The sequence below is a fragment of the Struthio camelus genome, chromosome 14 (genome assembly GCF_040807025.1).
Source record: "Struthio camelus isolate bStrCam1 chromosome 14, bStrCam1.hap1, whole genome shotgun sequence".
Classification (NCBI taxonomy): domain Eukaryota; kingdom Metazoa; phylum Chordata; class Aves; order Struthioniformes; family Struthionidae; genus Struthio; species Struthio camelus.
This window is the reverse complement of record NC_090955.1, coordinates 17,444,534-17,465,173: the sequence shown is the minus strand read 5'-3', so window position 1 is coordinate 17,465,173 and position 20,640 is coordinate 17,444,534. Positions and strand designations below refer to the sequence as shown.

The 20,640-nt window shown below is 39.2% G+C and overlaps 1 protein-coding gene across 4 annotated transcripts in view; it reads right to left on the bottom strand.

Annotated features, from left to right (window-relative positions):
• The window catches only part of DCP1A (decapping mRNA 1A), a 41,100-nt gene extending 23,631 nt beyond the window's left edge, over positions 1–17,469 (bottom strand). For all 4 annotated transcript variants that reach the window (XR_011134446.1, XR_011134447.1, XM_068907047.1 and 1 more), the window contains exons 1-4: positions 15,631–17,469; positions 14,398–14,438; positions 12,305–12,432; positions 3,146–3,212 (exon numbers count right to left, since the gene is read on the bottom strand). Coding sequence is in view for 2 of the 4 variants with exons in the window: in XM_068907047.1 (XP_068763148.1) it covers positions 3,146–3,212; positions 12,305–12,432; positions 14,398–14,438; positions 15,631–16,074 (680 nt within the window). In the remaining 2 variants the exon portion in view is untranslated. The remainder of the gene's footprint in view (positions 1–3,145; positions 3,213–12,304; positions 12,433–14,397; positions 14,439–15,630) is intronic.
• Between the last annotated feature and the right edge of the window lie 3,171 nt (positions 17,470–20,640).

Sequence of the window (20,640 nt, the reverse complement as noted above, 5' to 3'; positions counted from 1 at the left end):
TAAAAAAAAAAAAAAGACTTACTAGCAGTACTTTGGCTAGAAAAGTATTACTTGCACCTTTTTTGACCAAGTAAACTGCAGTAAAGGCTAAAATCATATTAATGTGAGGCCTTAGCTAGCTCAGCAAAATTCATCCGCCTGTGTTCTGTCAAAATCCAGGCAATAAATCTTTACATGTATAAAATTGTTTTCTCTAGTTTCACTGAAGTGACTACTCGCAAGAAACGTTCTCCAAAATCTGCTTGATACATTAACAACTCTAATTTTAGTTTCAAATATACTCTTAATTCACAAGCATTCCAATATCTAGTGCAAAATTCTTATACATTTAGAAAAAATACATTACAGCTTTTTTTACCTTCCAAAATCATTTGCAGTCACAGAAATTTTCCAGGGTGCTGAGATGCTACACTCACAAGGGTGTGGGTAAGTGTAACAAACAGGGGTGATATAATTACATCAACTTTGACGTTTCTACTTGTCTCTGTGCATTAGTAAAACTCCAGTAAAAACAGAGAAGTGTGGGGGGGGAGAAGGGTGGAGGGGAACAGGCTACAGTAGTTTACAAAACAGATGGCAATAAAGAGTGGACGATTCAAAGCCAGCTTGGGTACGAATTCACTGGGCCACAGTATTTCCAGAATACTACAGAATCCAGCAACAAGAGTAAGCGTCTCTTCACAGACTGTTATGCCATGGCTAGGCTGCTCTGTTACCTGGTTAAACTTTTAAAGAACTCTGAAGTATCTGTATCTCATGATCCACGCTATAGCAACTACACTAGTTTAATACCAAATAAATTCAAGTTTTCCTATATGACGCTTAGATCTGCGGTGTAGCCGTGCAGGACGATAAGACAACAGTAGAGTTTGAAGGGTTTGCCTATTACTCCCACTCCAAATATTTGTCATGATTTTTAACTAAAAGGTGCATCACAAAAAACCTTCCCTTCTAATACTCTGTTTTTAGAGTAGAGGGGCAAGCTTGCCACTAATTTTAAAAGTTAATAATCATTGGATGATTCCTAATCACTGAACCTATACTAGCTAGCTATTGGGTTTTGGATATTCCCCTCCTCTTCCATTTCCACTATCTTTTAACAACTTTGATAGTCTCAATCTTACTTTCAGGTGAGAAAACAAAGTTGCAGTTTAAAGGACAAAAACAAACAGCTGGTCTCACCATGAATATAGTAAATGTAGCATCACACGTATGAATCTGTGTGCATTTACATGTATGCACACACATACACACAAGTGTGTACACATGTACATACGAGTACCCAATAATCTAGTCCCCGATTAATTAACCCCAGTAGTTTTTTATTACTCATATCTAGCACACATCTTGTGCACCTTTGCTTCTTTACTTGTTGTTTTCAACCCCTAATGTGTATGACCCTACTGTACATTTTGTTTGTAGATAAATTTGTACACTCAAATTCTTGGCATCTGACTGACAGAAGAGATGACACAAACTTTTCATTCTATTGTTTTACTTCAACTTTTTAAATTTTGCTTTAAAATAACTTAATTTCTTAGATTCATTTTCACTTAGTTGTTTCCTGTTAATCCTTGTATTTGCATGAGCCAAATAACAGCAAAACGTCCAACACTGCTGGGGTGGGAGGGAGAGGGGGAGAAGAAGTGGAAACAGTATGGGCTTATCAGGATGAGACAGAAAAAATAAGAAGAGACTTTTATATTGTAGTCTGCCATTTGTGTTGTCATACATTGCTTCTGTGGGACGGGATGGGAAGGGGAGAGAGGAAAACACCCACTAACAAGTCTTAATTAAATGTTTATACTGTGACTACTTCGCATTTTATGAAGTTTCATCTGTCTTCAGGATGTCATGATTTGCAAGACATGACATGCCCATTAAAACATACAATAGAAAAAGTTCTAAAACTAAAGAATGATGGCCAAGAAAAGTAAAGCAGAGAACAAGGGAAGAGTAGGTACCCTGTGCAGTACATCTGCAATTTTGCATTTTTGTTGCACTGAATTACCCTATCAGATGCTAAGTTTTCTGTTTGTTTGTTTTGCAAGAAACATTTGATTACAAAAAAAAAAAAAAGAAAAAAAAAAGAGCTGGTTGAAAGACTACTGATAACAGCCATGGAATATACTATTCCCACTTAATCAAGTGAACTCTTAGATACAAATCTTCATAATTACCCAAAATAAGTCTGTGTTGTTCAACAGATTTCACATCAAGTCTTACTCAAATACATTAACTATATCCCTCAAGTTTTAAGTGAGGATTAATAGTATCAGCTGGACTACTAAGTTCTACATAAATCATTACGTTCCCCCTCCCCTAATTCCAGAAAACAATACCCATTCTCTGGCAGCAAAACCAGCTCAACCAGTTCCCACCTTCCTGACCTCCGTTGTTCACTGCAACTTCTGTAGACTAGTCTGAATCCCTCCTCAGCTATGCCAGTGCAACTCTCTATGGTACACATGCATTAATGCGTTAACAAAACCATATTATTGTAAAGATATATAACCTTTTAAGGGTTTCTTTTAACTGAGATCATTTCAGAGATTCATCTGTTGCACGGCCTCTGCATCTGAGAGCCCCGTGAACTACAAAATGAGAAGTAGTGACATGGCAGCTTGGTAAATCAACTTTATTTCCATAAAAAGAAAACCCATAACCTTGAACAGCAATCCACAGGTCCAGCAACAACAAGCTTCTATGACTTCAAAGTTTTGCCTGCTCTCTAACTTCATTTTAACTCTGTAAGATTCCACCTACTTCTCACATCTCTTCACTTCTAGTCAGGAATAAAGTTTTTAAAAAAAAAAAAAAAAAAAGGAAAAAAACGTAGCCATCACTTGCCATGGTGTTACTCTGCTCTAACCATCCTTATACAAGACAAGGTATAAAATACAAACAAATGTGAATACTTGCTGTCTTTAGACAATTCCACATTAATGCTTTAACCTTAAACTATAGTGTTAAAGTGTTCACTTACTTAATATATATTGTTTGAATTTCCCCCAAAAAACAGTAGCAGTAACACCGTATTTTTTCATGGGGAGAGAAGGATGGAAAACATGTAAGAAGTTCTTTTAATTTTGTCTTTACTGTATTACTTGAAAGAGTTACAGTACAACAAGACCAAGATACTTACTTAGCCATGAGTTTTGCTATTCGATGACAGTCATTCTTGTCATAAAACCAGATACTGTAAATCGACACTTGAAAATAAGAAGGGAAAAAGCAAGTGTAAGACAAAAGTTTAAAAAACAAAAAAGCAAACAGATCAGCATGAAAGAAAGAAATAGCAACCTACTAGCTCTGCAGCATATGAATTACCATCAATTTCCACTCAAATGTTCCGCATATGATGAGCACTTATAAAGTAATTAGATGTAGCATGTGCACAAATACAAGTAAAATGTCATTTAGATTAAATTAAAGCATGTTGATATTTGTTCACAAATGCAAGTGGCAAGAAAAATAAGTTTTAAATATCAGACGTCTTCTCACTACAGTGGCGGCCTTATGTTTTTAATTATTGGTTCTACCATTTAAATTAGGGTAAGGAACACCTATACAGGTTGTAAATGCCCATTTGTTACATTTGTCAATTTCTGAAGTTCAGCTACAGTGTGGCAGTTCAGTCACTGGCGCCTTGGTACCTTCCCTCTCAAAATGCTTTTTGTAAAATAGTAATTGTATAGGAAGAAAGTAGTACCAACACTCCAGTCATACTGTGACATTCACAGAGCTACTTAAAACTCGAATTAATGTTGAGCTCTACTCTTTAAATATAGCAGGAGCAAACCAATGAGTTCAAAAAGGCTCCAGTTCTGCAAAGCACCAGTACAGTTTTGGCTTTCTGGGTAACTGAAGTTCCAGCGAGAGTGGGCCAAGTTAGAGCCTGATCACTCAGCTGAAAAGAAACCCCAGAGTCAGCAGCTTTTCTTCATCAGCAAGTCCACTTTAAAGAGACCATTCCCTGCCCCCCCCCCCCCCCCCAACTCATCCTGTCCCCTCAGCTGTGCCAACACAACACATTTGCAGAACTCTTTTCAGGATTGTATTTAATCCATTACACAAAGCAGGTTACTTTAAATCTTGGTTCACCTATCAAATGCATCAATGCAGAGCATGCAACTATATTAAAGGCAATTACACACTGTTCATATGTTTTCATGAAAAAATTTTTATTTCCAAAAACTTTTAAGTTACCCTCTAAAACTTATTTCTGCAGTTCATGTCAACATTTTTATGAAGTTGAAATCATCACCTGATTGTAAAAGATTATTTAAAGGGAAGGAAAAGAATGAGTTTTTAAAAATGCGAATACATAGCCTTTTCTACCTAGACACAAGTTGCCCGTTCCTACCATCACCCCAAGTAGAATCCATTCTTTTCCTCAAAACACTAACAAAAAACAAAACACTCAACCAAAGCCCAGTTAAAATTATTTCAAACCATGGCAAAGAGGGGGATTATTTTCCAAAAATTATTCTCTAGACCTTCTAGTTATGCCAGGCTTACTGTTTTGGACCAAAACCCTGAGAAAGTCACACACACACACACCTTATTTCCATAATAATATCCTAAGACAAACTGAATCTCTACTTTGTCTTGTCTTTTAATTTTTATTTTTTAAAAAACAACTATGCTTTGGTATTTGAGTCTTGAGAAGTTAGAGCTTTGATAATAGGAAAGAAAGCTTTTCAGGTTATAGAGGAAAAAACCCAATATAGTACCATTTAAGAAACATTTTTTCTTGAAAGAGAATAAGCCAATAAAAGAAATTCATACATATAGCCAATGTTTATGAAATATTTAGGAAAACGTACAGTTTAAAACAACTGTGTTGTCCAATGCACTGAAACTTGAAAGCATTTCAGTTAGAGCTATTTCTTTAGACATGGAGCATATTTTAATGCTTAAGAAAAGCCCTTTCCCTTCCCCGATTCCTTTATCAGGCAAAATGCCAAGAGAAGAAAGCTTCTTCAAAAGCATACAAGAGGCATACATGCTGAAGGAATAAAGATAAGAAACCTAGCTTGATGGGAGAAATGATAAAAGTCACACTCAATTCTGCCAGAAACAGACATACAGAAGACCAGAAGTAGATCCAAATCTCAGTTCTGTCTACACAGTATCGGTTCCCTCTCCCATACTGTGTACTACTGGCAAACAATCATAGGGAGTCACTACAAAACATTAATAGTACTATAACGATGTAAAGAAGATTACTAACAAGTAAGCCTGAGTGTGAATTTAGTTATGGTCCAGACTGGAATGTTCACCTCCTTTTGAAAAGGCTCATTTGTATTACCAGCTCAGCTCACTCACCCCAGAAGCTCCCCCAGAAAGCATGACTATATTTGATGCATGTCTTTCGTGCATGCAGTTTTATCTATGAAAGTTTTTTAAAAGTCAGAGTTGCTATTTAGCAGTTCTTTTCAAATGTGTGATCTTTTTATTACGTCTAGCATAAATGCTAGCTCAATGTTCGTATGTCTGAGTATATTTCTACTACAGTTCTTCAACAATTTCTTTCAAGAGAGGTCACTCAATTAAGTGCTACTCATTTTTCATCTAGTCCAAGACTTCTGCTTCAGCCTTTCCATGCTGAATGCTGGGGCAGCATCTTTAGTAATCAAGTAGAAAGAGCCTGTAATCATCACTAGCAACATATTTCAGCTGGATTTGCACTAGGCTGACATACATGAAGTAAAGAATAGCCCACTTCACAGCCAAATTAAACTTCATAATATTAAAAGAAGAAATTAGTTATCTTCATCTAAATTGTTCTCTGACATTAGACACCTAGGCAAGTTATGTAAGTCACTTCATTAGAAACACCCCAATCCACAAATATTTATCTAGACATGTAACACTCAACTCTTCCTCCCCGAACTTGACTGAATCAGTCATTAAAACCTGACTGAAATTTCTACAGAAAAGCAAAGAGAATACACACATCACAGAAATCTTCCACTCAAGTCGCTCAAGTCTAACAGCTGGCTGGCACCAAAAGGAATAATCTTGCCATCTCTCTTCTACATTCTGCTTCCATCGCTTCGCGGGGCAGTCAGGTCAGCCCAGCGTGGCAGCGCGTTCTGTGGCCGCCGCACTGCTAGATCGGACACAAGAGCAGCCAACAGGAAAGCGCAACAGAGGCCTTACTCTTTAGCAGAAGACTGCGGTTTAAAGATAAAAATGAAGCTGCATCCCAAATCTGTAGTTTCACTTAAAGTTTCGTTTTAAGTGAGCAGAAAGAAGCACTGTCACCACCCTCGCGTTCTCACAACCTTCCTGCTCATTCTACTCCAGTCCACCCTTTCCCTCGGGTCACCTGGGTCCTTTTAAATGCAGACTAGTTCCCTGATACTGTTTTCGCATCAGCTTCACAAACATACTTTCTGGCACAAGAGAGAGGGCAGGAACAAGAAGCTGGGGGCAGCACAGTAAGGCAAAACTTAAAGCATTCATAAAGCTGTAGCCTGAGAATACTGTGCCAAAAGAAATATATAGGGAATTCATCAGCAATGCTAGTTTGAGACATTCCAGACAGTCGCACTCTCTTGCCTTTGGCAATGTAGCCATTCACGTAGCCATATCTTCATCTGATTCAAAAAGAGGATCTGTTTTAAAAGTTATCTTATCTAGTTTAAAGGGCAGATGGAAAGAGAGAGAAAAGCTTTATTTTACAGGTCCAATTAAGATGTTGCCACACAGTGACAAGCGGAGCAACATGACCTTTCAAACTCTCTCTGCAAAGAAAGGATGCATGTTTTGGAATCCATCCTGTAGCATAATCACGGAAACTAACTCAACCCTGTCTCCCATAAGAAAACAAACCAACTCCTCAGTCATTGCAAGAAAATTTGATATATCCACCTGATGAAGCTTCCTCTATTTTAAATGACATTCCAGAAATATTACAGAAGAGAAATGCATATAATCTGTCCCAAAGCTCATTTTTTCCAGTAGTAAGGTTAGTTGAAATGCCACCTTTCCTCAGACACTCAGCCCTAATCTCTTCCTCATTGAGTCGTTTCCTTTTCCTGTGTTCCTCACTACGAATATCAGCCTGCCACATCGACTTATAAATAGTTAGAATTAAAAAAAAAATTCTTTTTGTTTTGAATATTTAAAAGCATTTCACAGATACAGTTCCCAGGACAATACCACAAGCAGTTGCACTAGAGCAACTCAGAAGGTGGCAAATAGCATCCAGGAGTGGGAACATTTTAACAAACTCTGCCATCTGACAAAGCATAGCGTGGAATGAGAGGGATTACTACTTTGCAACACTGAACCAGAGCAGAAAAATCCTTCCAGTTAGTGTCATCTTTCAGGTCATACAAAATATTTTTAGCACTACTTAACAGCTTTCAGTGGTTCCTCCCCTCCCCCTAGCTTGTATTGCTTCTTGTGCTATAAAGGTGTCAAGAACAGGCTCCTTTCTTATCTCAGACTAAAAGACTAAGCTAATGTGCTTGCTGGAGAGCAACTCAGCTACAGCAATCACAGAGATAGGTTAAACTCACAGCATTGCCAGCCTGGTGGTTAGAGGGGAATAATGAGACACTTTCTCCATAAGGGTAAGGATACCCTGATTTGAAAGTAGTCAGGAGCTCTTTCAAAAAAATTTTAGAAGCCATCTGCAGTAAGGTAACTCTTTTTTCTTTGGCTGTTCTGACTACAAGAGTATTTAATTAATGACAAAATAACAAGCCCCCAGAGGACAGCACTTTGTCCCCGAGTTCTGCACTTAAAAGCATAAGTCTTCAAAATCCATCGTTCTTGTTTTACTAACTCTTACCTTTGGCCAAGGAGTAAGAAGAAGAAAAAGAAAAAAAGACACCAACAAACCCCACAAACCAACATAATCAAGGACCATTTCTTTTAATACCAAAGTTCAAAGTTTTATGCTTAGCATCCATCTTTTCAGCATCATGGAAATCGATCTGCCTGACTTTCCAAGAGAACTAGCTTGGATTAAAAAGCCTTTTAATCAAGATCAACACCACCGATACAGAGGGAAAGTTATAAACGAGAAAGACGTAGAAGAATACCTCTTGCAGACTTTAAGAGGTAAGTTAGCCATTGCTTACAACTTTGACTCATTTTCCTTCACTATTAAGCAAACTATCAGCTTGCCAAAAATACTGATGCAGAATAGCTCCCCCACCTAAACTCTCACATTACACATTTAAAGAAACAGAACTTTCAGATTAGGCTTTATTATTACCAATAGAACTGCATGCTTCTTTTAATAATACAGAGTCTTTTAACATACTTTTAAAACAAAATATGGACAAGAAGAAACAAGCTTAGGTTGATATTTTATATATATGTTTATATATATATATATATATACACACCCCCATACACACACCCCCACACTCCCCTTAGTGGGATGCACAAATGAACAAATATTCAGACCAACACACGTGCATCCAGAGGGAAAGCTAGAAGTGGATCTAATGCACACACCAACACATCCAGATTAAACAGCATAAACACATAAATGCAAAGTATAATTTAAAGACTTTTACCTTTCAAGAAGAATTCTAAATATATCACACTATAGAAATGAAACTGATTAAATACACTTTTTGATTGATACTAATTTGGAGATCATATCTGCCTTCTTTAAGTTCTTCTGAACAATAAAAAATAGAATACTTTTTTCTTTTGCCACTGTAACTGGCATATCATCTAACAGCTTCTTAACCGCCACTCTTTGTTATTTTTGCTTTAAGAAGATATGACACTTGATGAATAAATGAAGTTTTAGAGCAGCATTACATAAAAAAAAGTAAACATAACCTTTCTCAAAATCCAGGGTATAAGTATTGCTTTGGGGCTCGAATAGTATGATGTCACTGGGATAAATAAGAGAAAAAAAAAATTTTGGAATTAGGAAATCTTTCCCAATTACCTGGTAAAATACTAAAAACATAATTTCCTAAGACAAAAAACAAAGCAAAAAAACCCCACCCTCTGTAACACTTGACCCAATTATTTTCCATTTTACTCTTGGTGAAAACAGAGAGTAGATAAAAGCAAGCTATTATATCACTTAGTCCATTCTCATCATTGCACATCCAGGAAAGACTCCTTATAATTCTACTTTGCAAAAATAAACAAGAAAAAAAAAATCATTAAAGAGGAGCAAAACCTCCTTTCCAATGACAGAATAAAACAGCAATCCCCTCAATTAATCTTGCTCCAAGAACATAAAAAAATTCACTGTGCAATTGGACAAAGATCAGGATGTCATGTATGCAGCTTAACAAAAATAAGTTCTGATGCGCAAACTAAGAATGCCATTGTATTGAAAATTATATTTACACCAATCAAATTGAGAGAGAATGCTGTTAAAAAACCCCACAAAACTTAAATATTATAATCTACCATGACAGGTAAATCATTCTGAGAGCCTCCAGCTAAGTGAAAATAGTGTTTATATACTGCTTACAAGTTTTTTTTTTCCTATAACTTGGTAATGGCTCTGCACAGACTGGAGTACTTCATTCTTGATATACTCAGAACAGTTCTCATGCCAATAACTGTAGGAGATAAATGCCAGAGGCCTGAGCTGGTATACGTAACAGACTTTGCCTTTATCATTTTAAGTCGACATACAATCCAAGAGCAAAGTGGAAACGTGAAGTTTATACAACAGTAGCGTCACATTCATTGACAAGTGTTACTGATATGGGACATTTCCTGAGCATGTGGTGGCATAATTTTGTTTTAATCATATTTACTATCACTACCATGTCCTGGAGAAGCGTAAACTGTGATTTGCCATTGATCCTGCTATGACCTAAACATACAGGCACACCTTTGCATCAGAGGCAAACAGCAGTATCAACAAACATAATTTGATGTTTTTGTTAGAAACCTGAACCATTCCCAACCTGTAAGCTAAGAAAACAATAACACAGCAGTCTTAGCAGGAAAATTTATTAAGAGTTTTTAAATGATCACAGTAGATTTCTTCAGCCAGGATTAAAACATAGCCTGCATGAAATGGGATCGCTACCAACAGTCTGGTTAAAAGAGGTATTTTTTCCTTGCCCAAACTAGTAGTCCATCCTTGTTTCCATTGTTAAAGTATCTCAGAACCACCTCACATTAAACCCTTAGATACACATTAACCATTGGCTTTGAACTCTATTTTGGGTTAATTTCAGGAACCCAAGGGTTTTATGTGCCAGTAGCCAGCTGAGCAGAAGTGGTCACTCTTCTGCATCTAAAGAACTCGGATAAGAAACCTCTAACCTATCTGTGCAATTAACATATATGTGTTGCAGACAAATTTCAACAGATCCAACTAAATCCTGAATTATTATTTTTTCTTTTGGTAAATATCTTTTTGGAATACCAGGCAGACAGAGGCAAACAGATTTAACACTGAATATCTCAAACATGTATTTTGCTTTTTTGTAACTAATTCAGTGGGTGGATGTCAGACAATTTGGGAAACTGCATGCGAGGAAGAAAAATCCAGAACACAACAGTAAGTGCAGAAGGTAAGGGAACTGGGGGTGCTGAAATCATGAGAAATAACCCCCCCCCCCAGAACCTCCCTCAAACCTTAGATACTGCTTTTTGTGCTTTTATGCTTGTATTTGAAAGAAGCAAGCATTCGCAGAACACACAAAATAAACTGCCTATTTGTGGCCCACAAGACAATAATAGAACAAATTAACTGCATCTAATGTTATTGTTTTGTGTTCAAAGGGGAGACTGTTTCTGGACATGCTGCTCTCTTCTAGGAGACAGGAAAGAGTGATGAAATAAAGGATAGTTTCCAGTCAGTGTCTTTTTTAAAATGACAATGGAAAAGATTAAAGAGGGAAAAAGGTATTTTTGATTACCTCAATTTTGAGGTATTTCCCTTATCAAGCCTATCGTGTCCTCCTTGCACACCTCTGCCTAAATTACTTCCTTTCACATCCGTCTATTTCAGCTCCCATTAGCCTCCCACAGGCCTTACACAATAGCATCCCATTGGAAAATGGGAGCTTTTAATCAATGAGAGAAAGGCATATTACTAGCTTCAGGGGTTTCTAATGAACTCACATACATTCCACCTTCTCTGACTACTCCCATTAAGTGATCTTCTGCCACTACCACACAACATGGCAATTCCACAGCAGTGCCTGCTTCCTGATACCATTAGTAGTTCCAACAACAATAAAAACCTTTCCGTTTCCTTTATGTCATTGATCTCACATTTGCAATGTTTTCCTTTCCTGTCACCTGATCTGCCATCTTCCCTGGCCCCTGCCACCATCCTCTATAGCCCCTCTCCAAACCTAGTGACCTGCCTAAATACCCCACTCAATATTATCGCCCTCATTTTCATGCTAATCATTCACTTTCCTGCCTCTCCTAAACTTCTCAGCTACCTGATCAGTTCTGTCTTTCTTCTCTCTTACATTTGAAGGAGGAGGACTGCTAAGACTTCATGAAAGGTCAACCCTCCTACCTTAAGCTGTTTTCGCTCACCAAAAAAGGAACCCTTCCTGCTCCACAGAAAGAAAGCCTGGAGGCTTTCCAAGGGGGAAAACGGGATGGGATTAACGTTCAACTGTTCTTTTAGGTACACTGAAGCATAACCAAAGCAGTTCCCAGCTCCGTAATTCAAGGATAGGAGCAGATAGGCAAGAGAGATGAGGTACTATCTCCAGAAAGCATACAGGTTCTCTCAGCAATTCAGAAAGAGGGTCTATCACAAGACAGCAGCAAACTAATTTCAGACTAACTCTCTGCTTTATGGGATGCCATTTACATTATTCTAATGAGTTTCATGAACACTAGACTCCCTCTTCCTCTCTTTAAGGGCTAGATAAACTGTATACTTTGAGCTCTTTGGAGTAACAGCACTTGTACTGTGCAGCATACTGGGACTCCAAAGCTCAAAGAAAGTTTTGTAATTTTTGCTTTAGAAGTCCTCAAGTACTTTTATCAAAAATAATCAACCTTCACTGTTTTTTAATAGATTTCACTAATGCCATAGCACTACACATAGTGTTAAATGAAGCCCATGAGATTATAAATTAAAAAGAAAATAGCATATAACAATATTGAACTGATTTGTTCTATCTTGGTTTTATTGAAAGCAAGTGGTTACCACAATACACTGAGTGGCCACTTAATTTTAGTACTGTAGACAAGAAACAATCAGACAGGGAATCTGTTCCATTATATTCTATTTGAAATAGACCATTATATCAAAGTGGTCTAGATTATAAAACAGCATAGTAAGTTTACATGGATTTTAAAAAGTTATACTCACAGCTAGCATTTCTGTAGAGAAGAAAAGGTTCATGGAGCTGAAACTCCAAGTCTTTATTTACTGGTTCAACTAGGTTGTGCATGTTCAGTCGATTCACTATTGTAAAACCATGATAAGGAGAAGCTGACCTATCGGTTCAATGAAAACAAAATCAGGGATTAATACCTGGATCAACAGATATAGAAACAAAAATTATGAATTAAAACAAAATTAATGAAATAAATTTTGAAACAGAATTATGAATTAATCTTTGAGTCTCCACTGCTTTACTAGCTCAAACTTCATCAGTATGTAAGCTCTAATAGCTGCTCTTGTGTGCCATTTCTTGGCAAACCAGCAAATTTCAATTTAAGAGCACACTTACCTCAAACTAGGATGAGGATAAACACTGAAGTTCTACACAGCTAAACTGATAAATCAAAGACACGCCCTAAGACCTCAAAAAACCACAAACAAAAAGCTATTCAAAAAGCCTATAGCACGGCCAGGATTAAAATTAAAGCGTATTCAATCCTTAACATAATAGTCTTGAAGCATTTTAGAATCTTTAGTTGGAGAAGTAAGGATCCCCCTCCCCAAAACGGAACTACACTGCTCAGCAACGTTTACCTTACTGATGATGATGAAATATGATGATGAAAGAGCTGTTAGCTTAACTAACAGAATAACAGGAAATATACCTGAAGACAAACCAAAAGTAGTAATCTGTTCCTAAAGGGAGACTCCTAAGGGGGGGGGGGGGAAGGGAAGTAGTCTCCCTCACCGTCCTCAAAGTAGCTCTTAAAACACACAGAATTGTATTGTTTAGTGCAACAAATTTAAAATATCTGGATTTTCATTAAATGCCAGGTGGAAAAAGAAAGCATCAAGCAAGTAAGCAAGCACTTGAAGTTCAAGTTAGCTTTAAATCTATTTTCTCTAACTGCATAAATGTTGTGTCAGCATGATCAGCTATGCCTGCAAGCAGTCATACTATCAACACACCATGATGAAGGCCTCTGGAGGAAAAGGAGGCTTATGTTTTTGGTCATTCATGTCTGAGAATAAGACTAGTCAAGAAAAAAAAGCCACTAGAGTCAAATCAGATATAACTAGCTAGTGTTAATATTTCTACAACATGTCCACATTTACTGAATAACCAACATTAAAAGCTGTTAAGAGCTTCTAAGAAGGGGGCAAACAGTCCTTACCATCAAGGGTTAGTCTTGTAATGCTGCTAACAGAACTTGTTTATTCTAAGATAAGTCACAAGGAAGTTTTTTTGTTCATTTTTGTTTAGTTTTGTTGTTTCTTGTATGCTAAGCACTTAAAAATTGGAGCCAAAGCAAAGTTAATAGGAACAAGTTACTTCTATCACTTCATAGCACCAGGATAAAATACTTGTAAATCTAGTCTGTGGCGGTCTGTTTCAGGATGGGTTGATTAATTCTGCATCATTCATATTTCTTACATTCAACAGCTTGATTACTTCATTGTTAGATTTTCAATTTGCCTGTTATTTAAAAACTGAAAATCCATGATTGGGCTTGCATGTTGGTTCTGGTTAAAATAATCTTTCCTCTTCCATTTTACATCTTTCATAATTGAGCATTTCTTCCATGGTTTTGACAATAACATCAAGTAATCCCCAACACTATATGCTGACAGATCTCTGGCTTTTTAAGTGACATTGTCTGTATCAGAACTGGTCAGGAAGCAGCAAAAGTTAAGCCAGGACAGATTAGGGAAACAATACAGACAAAAATTAAATAAGTCAACTTTATGGATTTCAAGAGACAAAGGAAGACTCATCATCTGAGAGGCTCAATACATTAACAAATGCCACTGTATTAACAAAATAAGCTCAATAAGCTAACTCTTTCTATGGATACATATACAATGTTTATCAAGTCCTATGATTTTTTCAGCAGTACTTTTATGTGCTTTTACTGGAGTTAATCATGTATGTGCAGAACATATCCTTTTCAAATGGGCATACAAACATTAATAGCTGGACAAATAAGTCCTTGTAACCTGGATAGAATAAATCCAATATGAAAGTTACACATTAAGCATGCTGATACCTGTTTTCTTAAAACAAAGAAACAACTTACCTTTTGTACACAAATAAGGTACCTTCTATGTCCGTCTTCTCCTACAAAAGGAGGTAATTTTATTTAAGGGTTACGCTTGTTCACACAAACATGTAGCTTTTGTGCAGCATTTTAATTACAGGGAATAATATTCTTGTCTTTCCACAAGGAAGCTTGACAGCTTAGAATAAAAATCTAATTTCCTGTTTTTAGAAAATACTTTTTTTTTCCATTAGCAAAATCAGTATATTAAACCTATCTCCTACAAGATTTTGTTCATGCCATCAACACGATATGACATGTTCTGCAACTCTTCTATGAGCATGAATGGTCTGAGTTGAACACCTTTCTCCTGACTCCTTATTTTAAACGTGGACTGAAGTCCATTAGTCTGCAAATAGGTTGTCCTTCATAATTGTTATTTAAACGATTACAACAACAGTATATACAACAACAAAGCAATATAACTAAGTACCAGCACTGTGTAAAACTAAGTACTACTGTTTTGCTTCATACTTTGTAAGTTAAACAAAAGCAGCTGTTCCTATCTGCAAGCGGCTTGTGACACATACGTATGGGAACTTGCATACAGCTCCAGTGCAGTCCATCAGTTGAGTTCCACATATTTTAAGTTTTTATAATTTTGAGATGAAACAGTAGCAGTCAGAGGTCCTGAGCAAGGCATAAGATAGCTGTCCTCTGAACCTTTTAAGAAGCGGGCTGACCTAGGCTCTTACCCTCAGCTATATCCTTTTTAACCTAACAGAGACAACTACACTTAAACCACAGAGCAAGAGGCCTCAGACAAAAACTGTGTTTTAATGCAAGACTGAATAATATTTCCTCAACTCCTGTTCTCCCCACATTAAGGCTCTGAACTACCCATTAAGAACAAAAACAAAAGATCACACTTGGGAAAAAAAAAAAAAAAAAAAGGCAATCCGGCAACAGCCCCCACGAGCCGAGGAGGCCTGAAGGAGCACCACTGTCCCGCAGGCAGATGCGCCTTCCCCTCATCTCCTGGGGTGTAAACGGGGCGGGCGGCAGGCCGCGGCGAGGCACCGGCAGCTCAAACCTCCCCCCGGCAGCAGCGGCCCAGGGCGGAGGCGAAGGCGCCGGCGCCGTCCCCGGCGGGGGGCCGCCCGGGGCGGGCACGGGCGGCCGGAGCCCCCCCCCCCGCAGCTCCCAACGGCCGCGGCGGGCCGGGCCGCCCGCTGCCGCCCTCCCCCGCTCATGCCGCTGCCTCTCACTTACCCACTCGTTGGCCTTGGGGCTGAAGCTGTAGAGCGCTACCTGGCCGGTCACGTCGGCGATGCTGGTGATGTAGGGGTCGTGCTGCTTTAAGGCCGCCAGGCTGATCTCCTGCCCCGCTCTGCTCAGCGACTCCATCTTGGATCCCGGCAGCAACCGCGGGGGCGGGCAAGAAACGGCGGCGCGGCGTCCCCGGCGCACCCGTCCCCGCCGCCGGCCGGAGCGCCGGCCCCGCGCCTGCCGTTCCGCGCCGCGCCGCGCCGTTCCGTTCCGTTCCGCTCCGCTCCGCTCCGCTCCGCTCCGTGCCCGGCCGCCCCCGCCGCCTCCTTCGCCCGGAAATAAGCCTCGAGCCTTCGGTGCTCGCCGCCTTCGGGTTTTGTTGGGGGCGCTCTGACCACTCGATGACACTGCCGTTTGTGGAAGGGTACACGTTGACCCGACTGCCATTGAACTGCAGGGCCTGGGCCGTCTGGCTTAAAAATGAAAACGCTTTTCAAGTTTGAGGGTTAACGTTCAGCTGACACCCAACAGTTAGAAGGGGGCATCTCTGAGCTTTCCCGTATGTCCGTCCGCAGGCACCGAGGGTTTCCTCGGTTGCCGTACGCCGTGTCCCGGAGGCCTCTGCCCCGCGCCCCCGCCAGCCCAGCGCTGGGGCCGTGAGCAGGTGGCCCGGATCCCCTCGGGCCCCGGGTGCCCCGGGTGGGCCCCCCCGGCGCTATGGCTGAAGGGGGTCCAGCCCTCCCGGCACGGAGGGATCCCGACCTCCAGCCCCGGCCGAGCCCCGTGCCTTGTCCCCTCGGGCCCGCTGCCCTGCATTTGCAGCCCACCGTCTTCTTCCGAGCTGTTTCTCCACGCCTGGGCGTTTCTTCATGGCAATGGGACAGGTTAAGCAAAGGTCTCCGCGTTGCACCCGCTGTGAGCGGTCATTGTTTCTATCGTTGTCATTTATTTGCTAGCGTTACTAGTATGAAGGCTTCTGAGTTCGCGGCAGGCAAGCGCGCGAGGGGCTGCGAGCTGGGTCATGGGGTGGCGGAGCGACCTCCCCGTGGTCGGTGGTGTCTGTTCCCTCCCGCTCTCCCTGGGCCACGCAGCCGAGAAGCGGGTGGGTGGGAGGTTGTTCCTGCCGGGCGTCCGCTGCGGCGGGCGCCGTCGGGGAGCGGAGCCTGCTGAGGAGGGCGACGGCGGGTGGCGCGCAGAGCTGCGGTCTCTGCCTCGGGGGCTCCCCACGCTTCTCGCAGCTATTCACCATTAGCTGGTGTCCGAATGCTTCACAGTCTGCAGCAGGACTTGGAGTTTCCAATATGTTAAAAGAATTTTGGAATTAAGAACTTTCAATTTTCTCAGGTATAGTAGACATAGCAACTCGCGTATGTGGTACAAATTGTACGCAAGTAATGTTGGAGCAATGACAAGGTAACATGCTGTGCTCTCTCAGCTTTGTTCCTGCAATTTTTTTTTAATCGTAAGTGATATTTTAGCAACAGGAAAGTATAAAATATACACTTAGGACCAAGACATGAATAACATTCAAAACAATATCACAGGGATTTACACTTGGTAGCATTTTGTGCAATCTGACAGGAATAAAACAGCATTGTAAATTTCGAAACAAAACCATCTTTGTGGCAAGATGGTTTCTTTCTGACCCTTCTGGGAATGCAAGGAAGTTCCTCTAAGCTCTGTATTACCAGGTCATGTTCTTCGTTGCAGGCAGACACACTCCTGATTTTAATTCAATTAGCTTTTCAGTTTAGACTTCTCCCGCAATGACAGACGCTTAATGCACAAGCATCAGCAATGATCCAGCAGGTCTGTGGCTCAATAAAACATCTTCCTCATGAACAATGGACAGGCCCAGTTCCGGTATCATTTTTTTCCGTAAAAGTAAAGCTTCTTGGAATGAACATTAATTTATGTCTTTTGTTGTTAAATAGTTCTAATTTAAAGTAAGCAGACATTTTTTAGAAAAAAAAAAGTGAAGTTTGGACAAAAAATTCCCATGTAGCTCATTCCAATAACTCACAGCTGAATCCTTAGACCTAAGCATCAGTAAAAAAAAAAAAATCATAAAAATCATATGATATGTCTTAGAGAGTTCTATGAAACTTTCATCCCCTTCTAATGATTTTTACCACAGGAGGGCATGATCTATTCCATAAAATTTGGCTTTTCACTGGTTCTGTTAGTAAAGTGTGTAAAGCTGTTCTCATCAAAGAGCAAACAATGACAGTTAGCATAATGTTAAAAATATCTTCATGTAAAATGTCCAATTACTATTCAGTAACACTCTAACTTGAGAAAAGATAGTATGTAGAAGTTAACATTTGAAAATTTTTTAACAAGAGGGTGTTCAACATTCTAAGGGCTCAAGTGAAACAGCAACAAAATGACAAAAACCTTTTAACATTTTATTTTAAATGGCATCTTTAACACCTGCACCAATCTACTCCTTTCTTTTGAGTCAGACTCAAGCAAGACTACTGTAAAGCAAAGATATATTTCAAAGTAAGAAACTTCTTGACAAAGGACAGCTTTCTGCTGTGCCAGATCTTCTCAAGCATGAAAACTCCTTGGCTGCGTCTTGAATTAAAAGTGAAGCATGAGGAGCATTGATAACAAAAACAAGTGGTGGTTTCCGCTTATGGATTGTTTTCCTCCTTCATCTGCTAATTCCAATTCTGCCTTACAGAGAATGTATTCTCTCTGCCCTTCTTCACTGCTATTGCCTTAGAATGAAATATTTTATATCAGAAATGAGTCATACGGCCTACCATCTGCTTCCTCAACCTTGAAGTACACCAAAGTATAACATATACTTAGCCTCAAACTTTGACCTCAGTGTAAACTGAAATGTTAGTTATATCCATTTAGGCTTGTTCTATGACTATTATATTTTGCAGATATCTTTGTCCTTCTTTGGAGTTACTCAGCAGTTAGTGCTGGGGAAATGTTCATCTCTCACTATTTCTGATTCTTGCGCTAAACCAGACAGAAGTGGGATGATGTAGATAATGCCCTTCTGATGTTTTCTCTGTGAGTGGGACAGATTCCATTTGTGTTTCAACAAGTGAAGAGAACATTATGTTCTGTATTTCAGTTATTCAGCTGAGGTTTTACAGGACAGGACATGCTGGTTTATACCTTAAGTACTGTTAATCTGTTTGATACAAATTAATGTTCAAATAGGCTAAATAATAAGACCCTTTTTTACCCCTTCAGTTGCTTGTGACAGCATGACTGGGTCTTTCTATTGCTCCCTGCTCTACTCTTTGGAGTTGTGCAAACTCTTTTTCTTTTTCACACAGCAGATTGTTTAAATATTCCTAAAGCGTATTTGGAGCACAGTCACTCCTTTCAGACTTGATAGAGAAAAAGTCTTCTTCAGTGTGCAGTCCCTTTAGTTTTCCCCTGTCAGCTGAATATCATTAGGAAGGAATATATTGCTACTGTTAAGATGATGGAGAAGGGCAGTAAGCATTCCTAGTCAATGCATTTTCTGTTATTACTAAAAGGAGAAGTAGGGCGCAGTAGATTTGAGCATTCACACAAGTCTGAGTGACTCATAGAGCTAATATTCTATCTTTGCTGTTTTCCACTTGAAAAAACTGTCAGAAGTTTCTGGTATCATAAGATATTCTGCAAATGACAACGCTTTTATTGGTTTGCTTATTGATATTTTCCTTGAATTGTAATAGCTTGGTGTATTTATTAATAATTTTATTGGTATTCATACCTTACATTTCAATGATAATGACTCTAATTCTACAGACTCCATTTATTTGGGTTTAGTCCTTGCTAGTGCAAATTGCCCTGATGATGACTTTCTTCACCTATAACTTAGTGGACTTTTATTTTGTATTTTAATTCCCTGAGCAAGCCTGCAGATGCATAATCTGTCCTTTTTATGGGGGATGCCAATTTCTGTTATTGAAAAGGGGTTAAAACAAGAAGCGAGGATGCTAGAAATTTTCTAGGGTTGCCATTTTGTTTGCAAAATCATTTTATTTCACAGGAAGAATTACTTGAGGATTTTTATTTGCTTATTACTTATTACAATATTTACTTCAGCTGAATTCTTTCCTTTACTGTGAATTTGCATTCGATCTTTTCCACTGGCGAGGCTGCCATTTCCTGATACTCAGTCTCCTTTCTATGTACAAATAATTCTTCATGTGCTGAGTTTCCAACCTGATAGAGAATAACTGAAAACTGCTAGAGTTTGAGATAAGGATCCATCACTTTGTAGATGAGATTTGTAGAAATCTTGTCTTTTGAGGATTAGCACAAAAATGGGCTTTTATGCATACTCAACAACAGTTTATAGCATATTTATGTACTTCAAGAAAAATTACCTTGCCTGGCACTTACTCTGCTCTTTACTCTGGGAGTGCTGAATGAATCACAAGCTTTTCATAGATCTTCAGACTTGCAGTATGCTCGTCCTGTACTGATGCTGCATCTACAGAGACCTTATTGCAAATCCATGGTCACAGATACTTATTTTCAGTGAAAAATCTTTTCCCACCTTTAGAGAAAAGTTTTCTAAATTGTTACATAGTACAGTGCTATGTAGTGGCCACATTTTTAGTTCTAACTGAGTTTTTTAAAATTTGGATACTCTTTAGTATCTGTTGGTCACCACTCAATTTCCTTTTATCCTTCTTCCCTTGGTTACTCAACTAAACTTGTTAGATCACTTGCTGATTGTCATTAGAATAATGTACCTCCAGATGTGCAACTGGTATCTTTCCCTTGGACTTTTAGCAACTAATTCCATGATAAATTTGTGCATTCATAGTGTCCTACTTGGGTGATACACTTAACAAGAATTGTAGGCAAACTGAGGAGACTCCAGAAGAAAGCTAGAAGAATGGCAAAAGCCTTGGAAAACATGCCTTGTAAGAGAAAGCAAAATGAATTACTAAGTTGCTTAGTCAAAAGAAACAGAAAATTAAAAGAGAACATGACTGTATTTTGATGTGTAAGAGGTTGTTACAGAAAGTGGTTATTCTC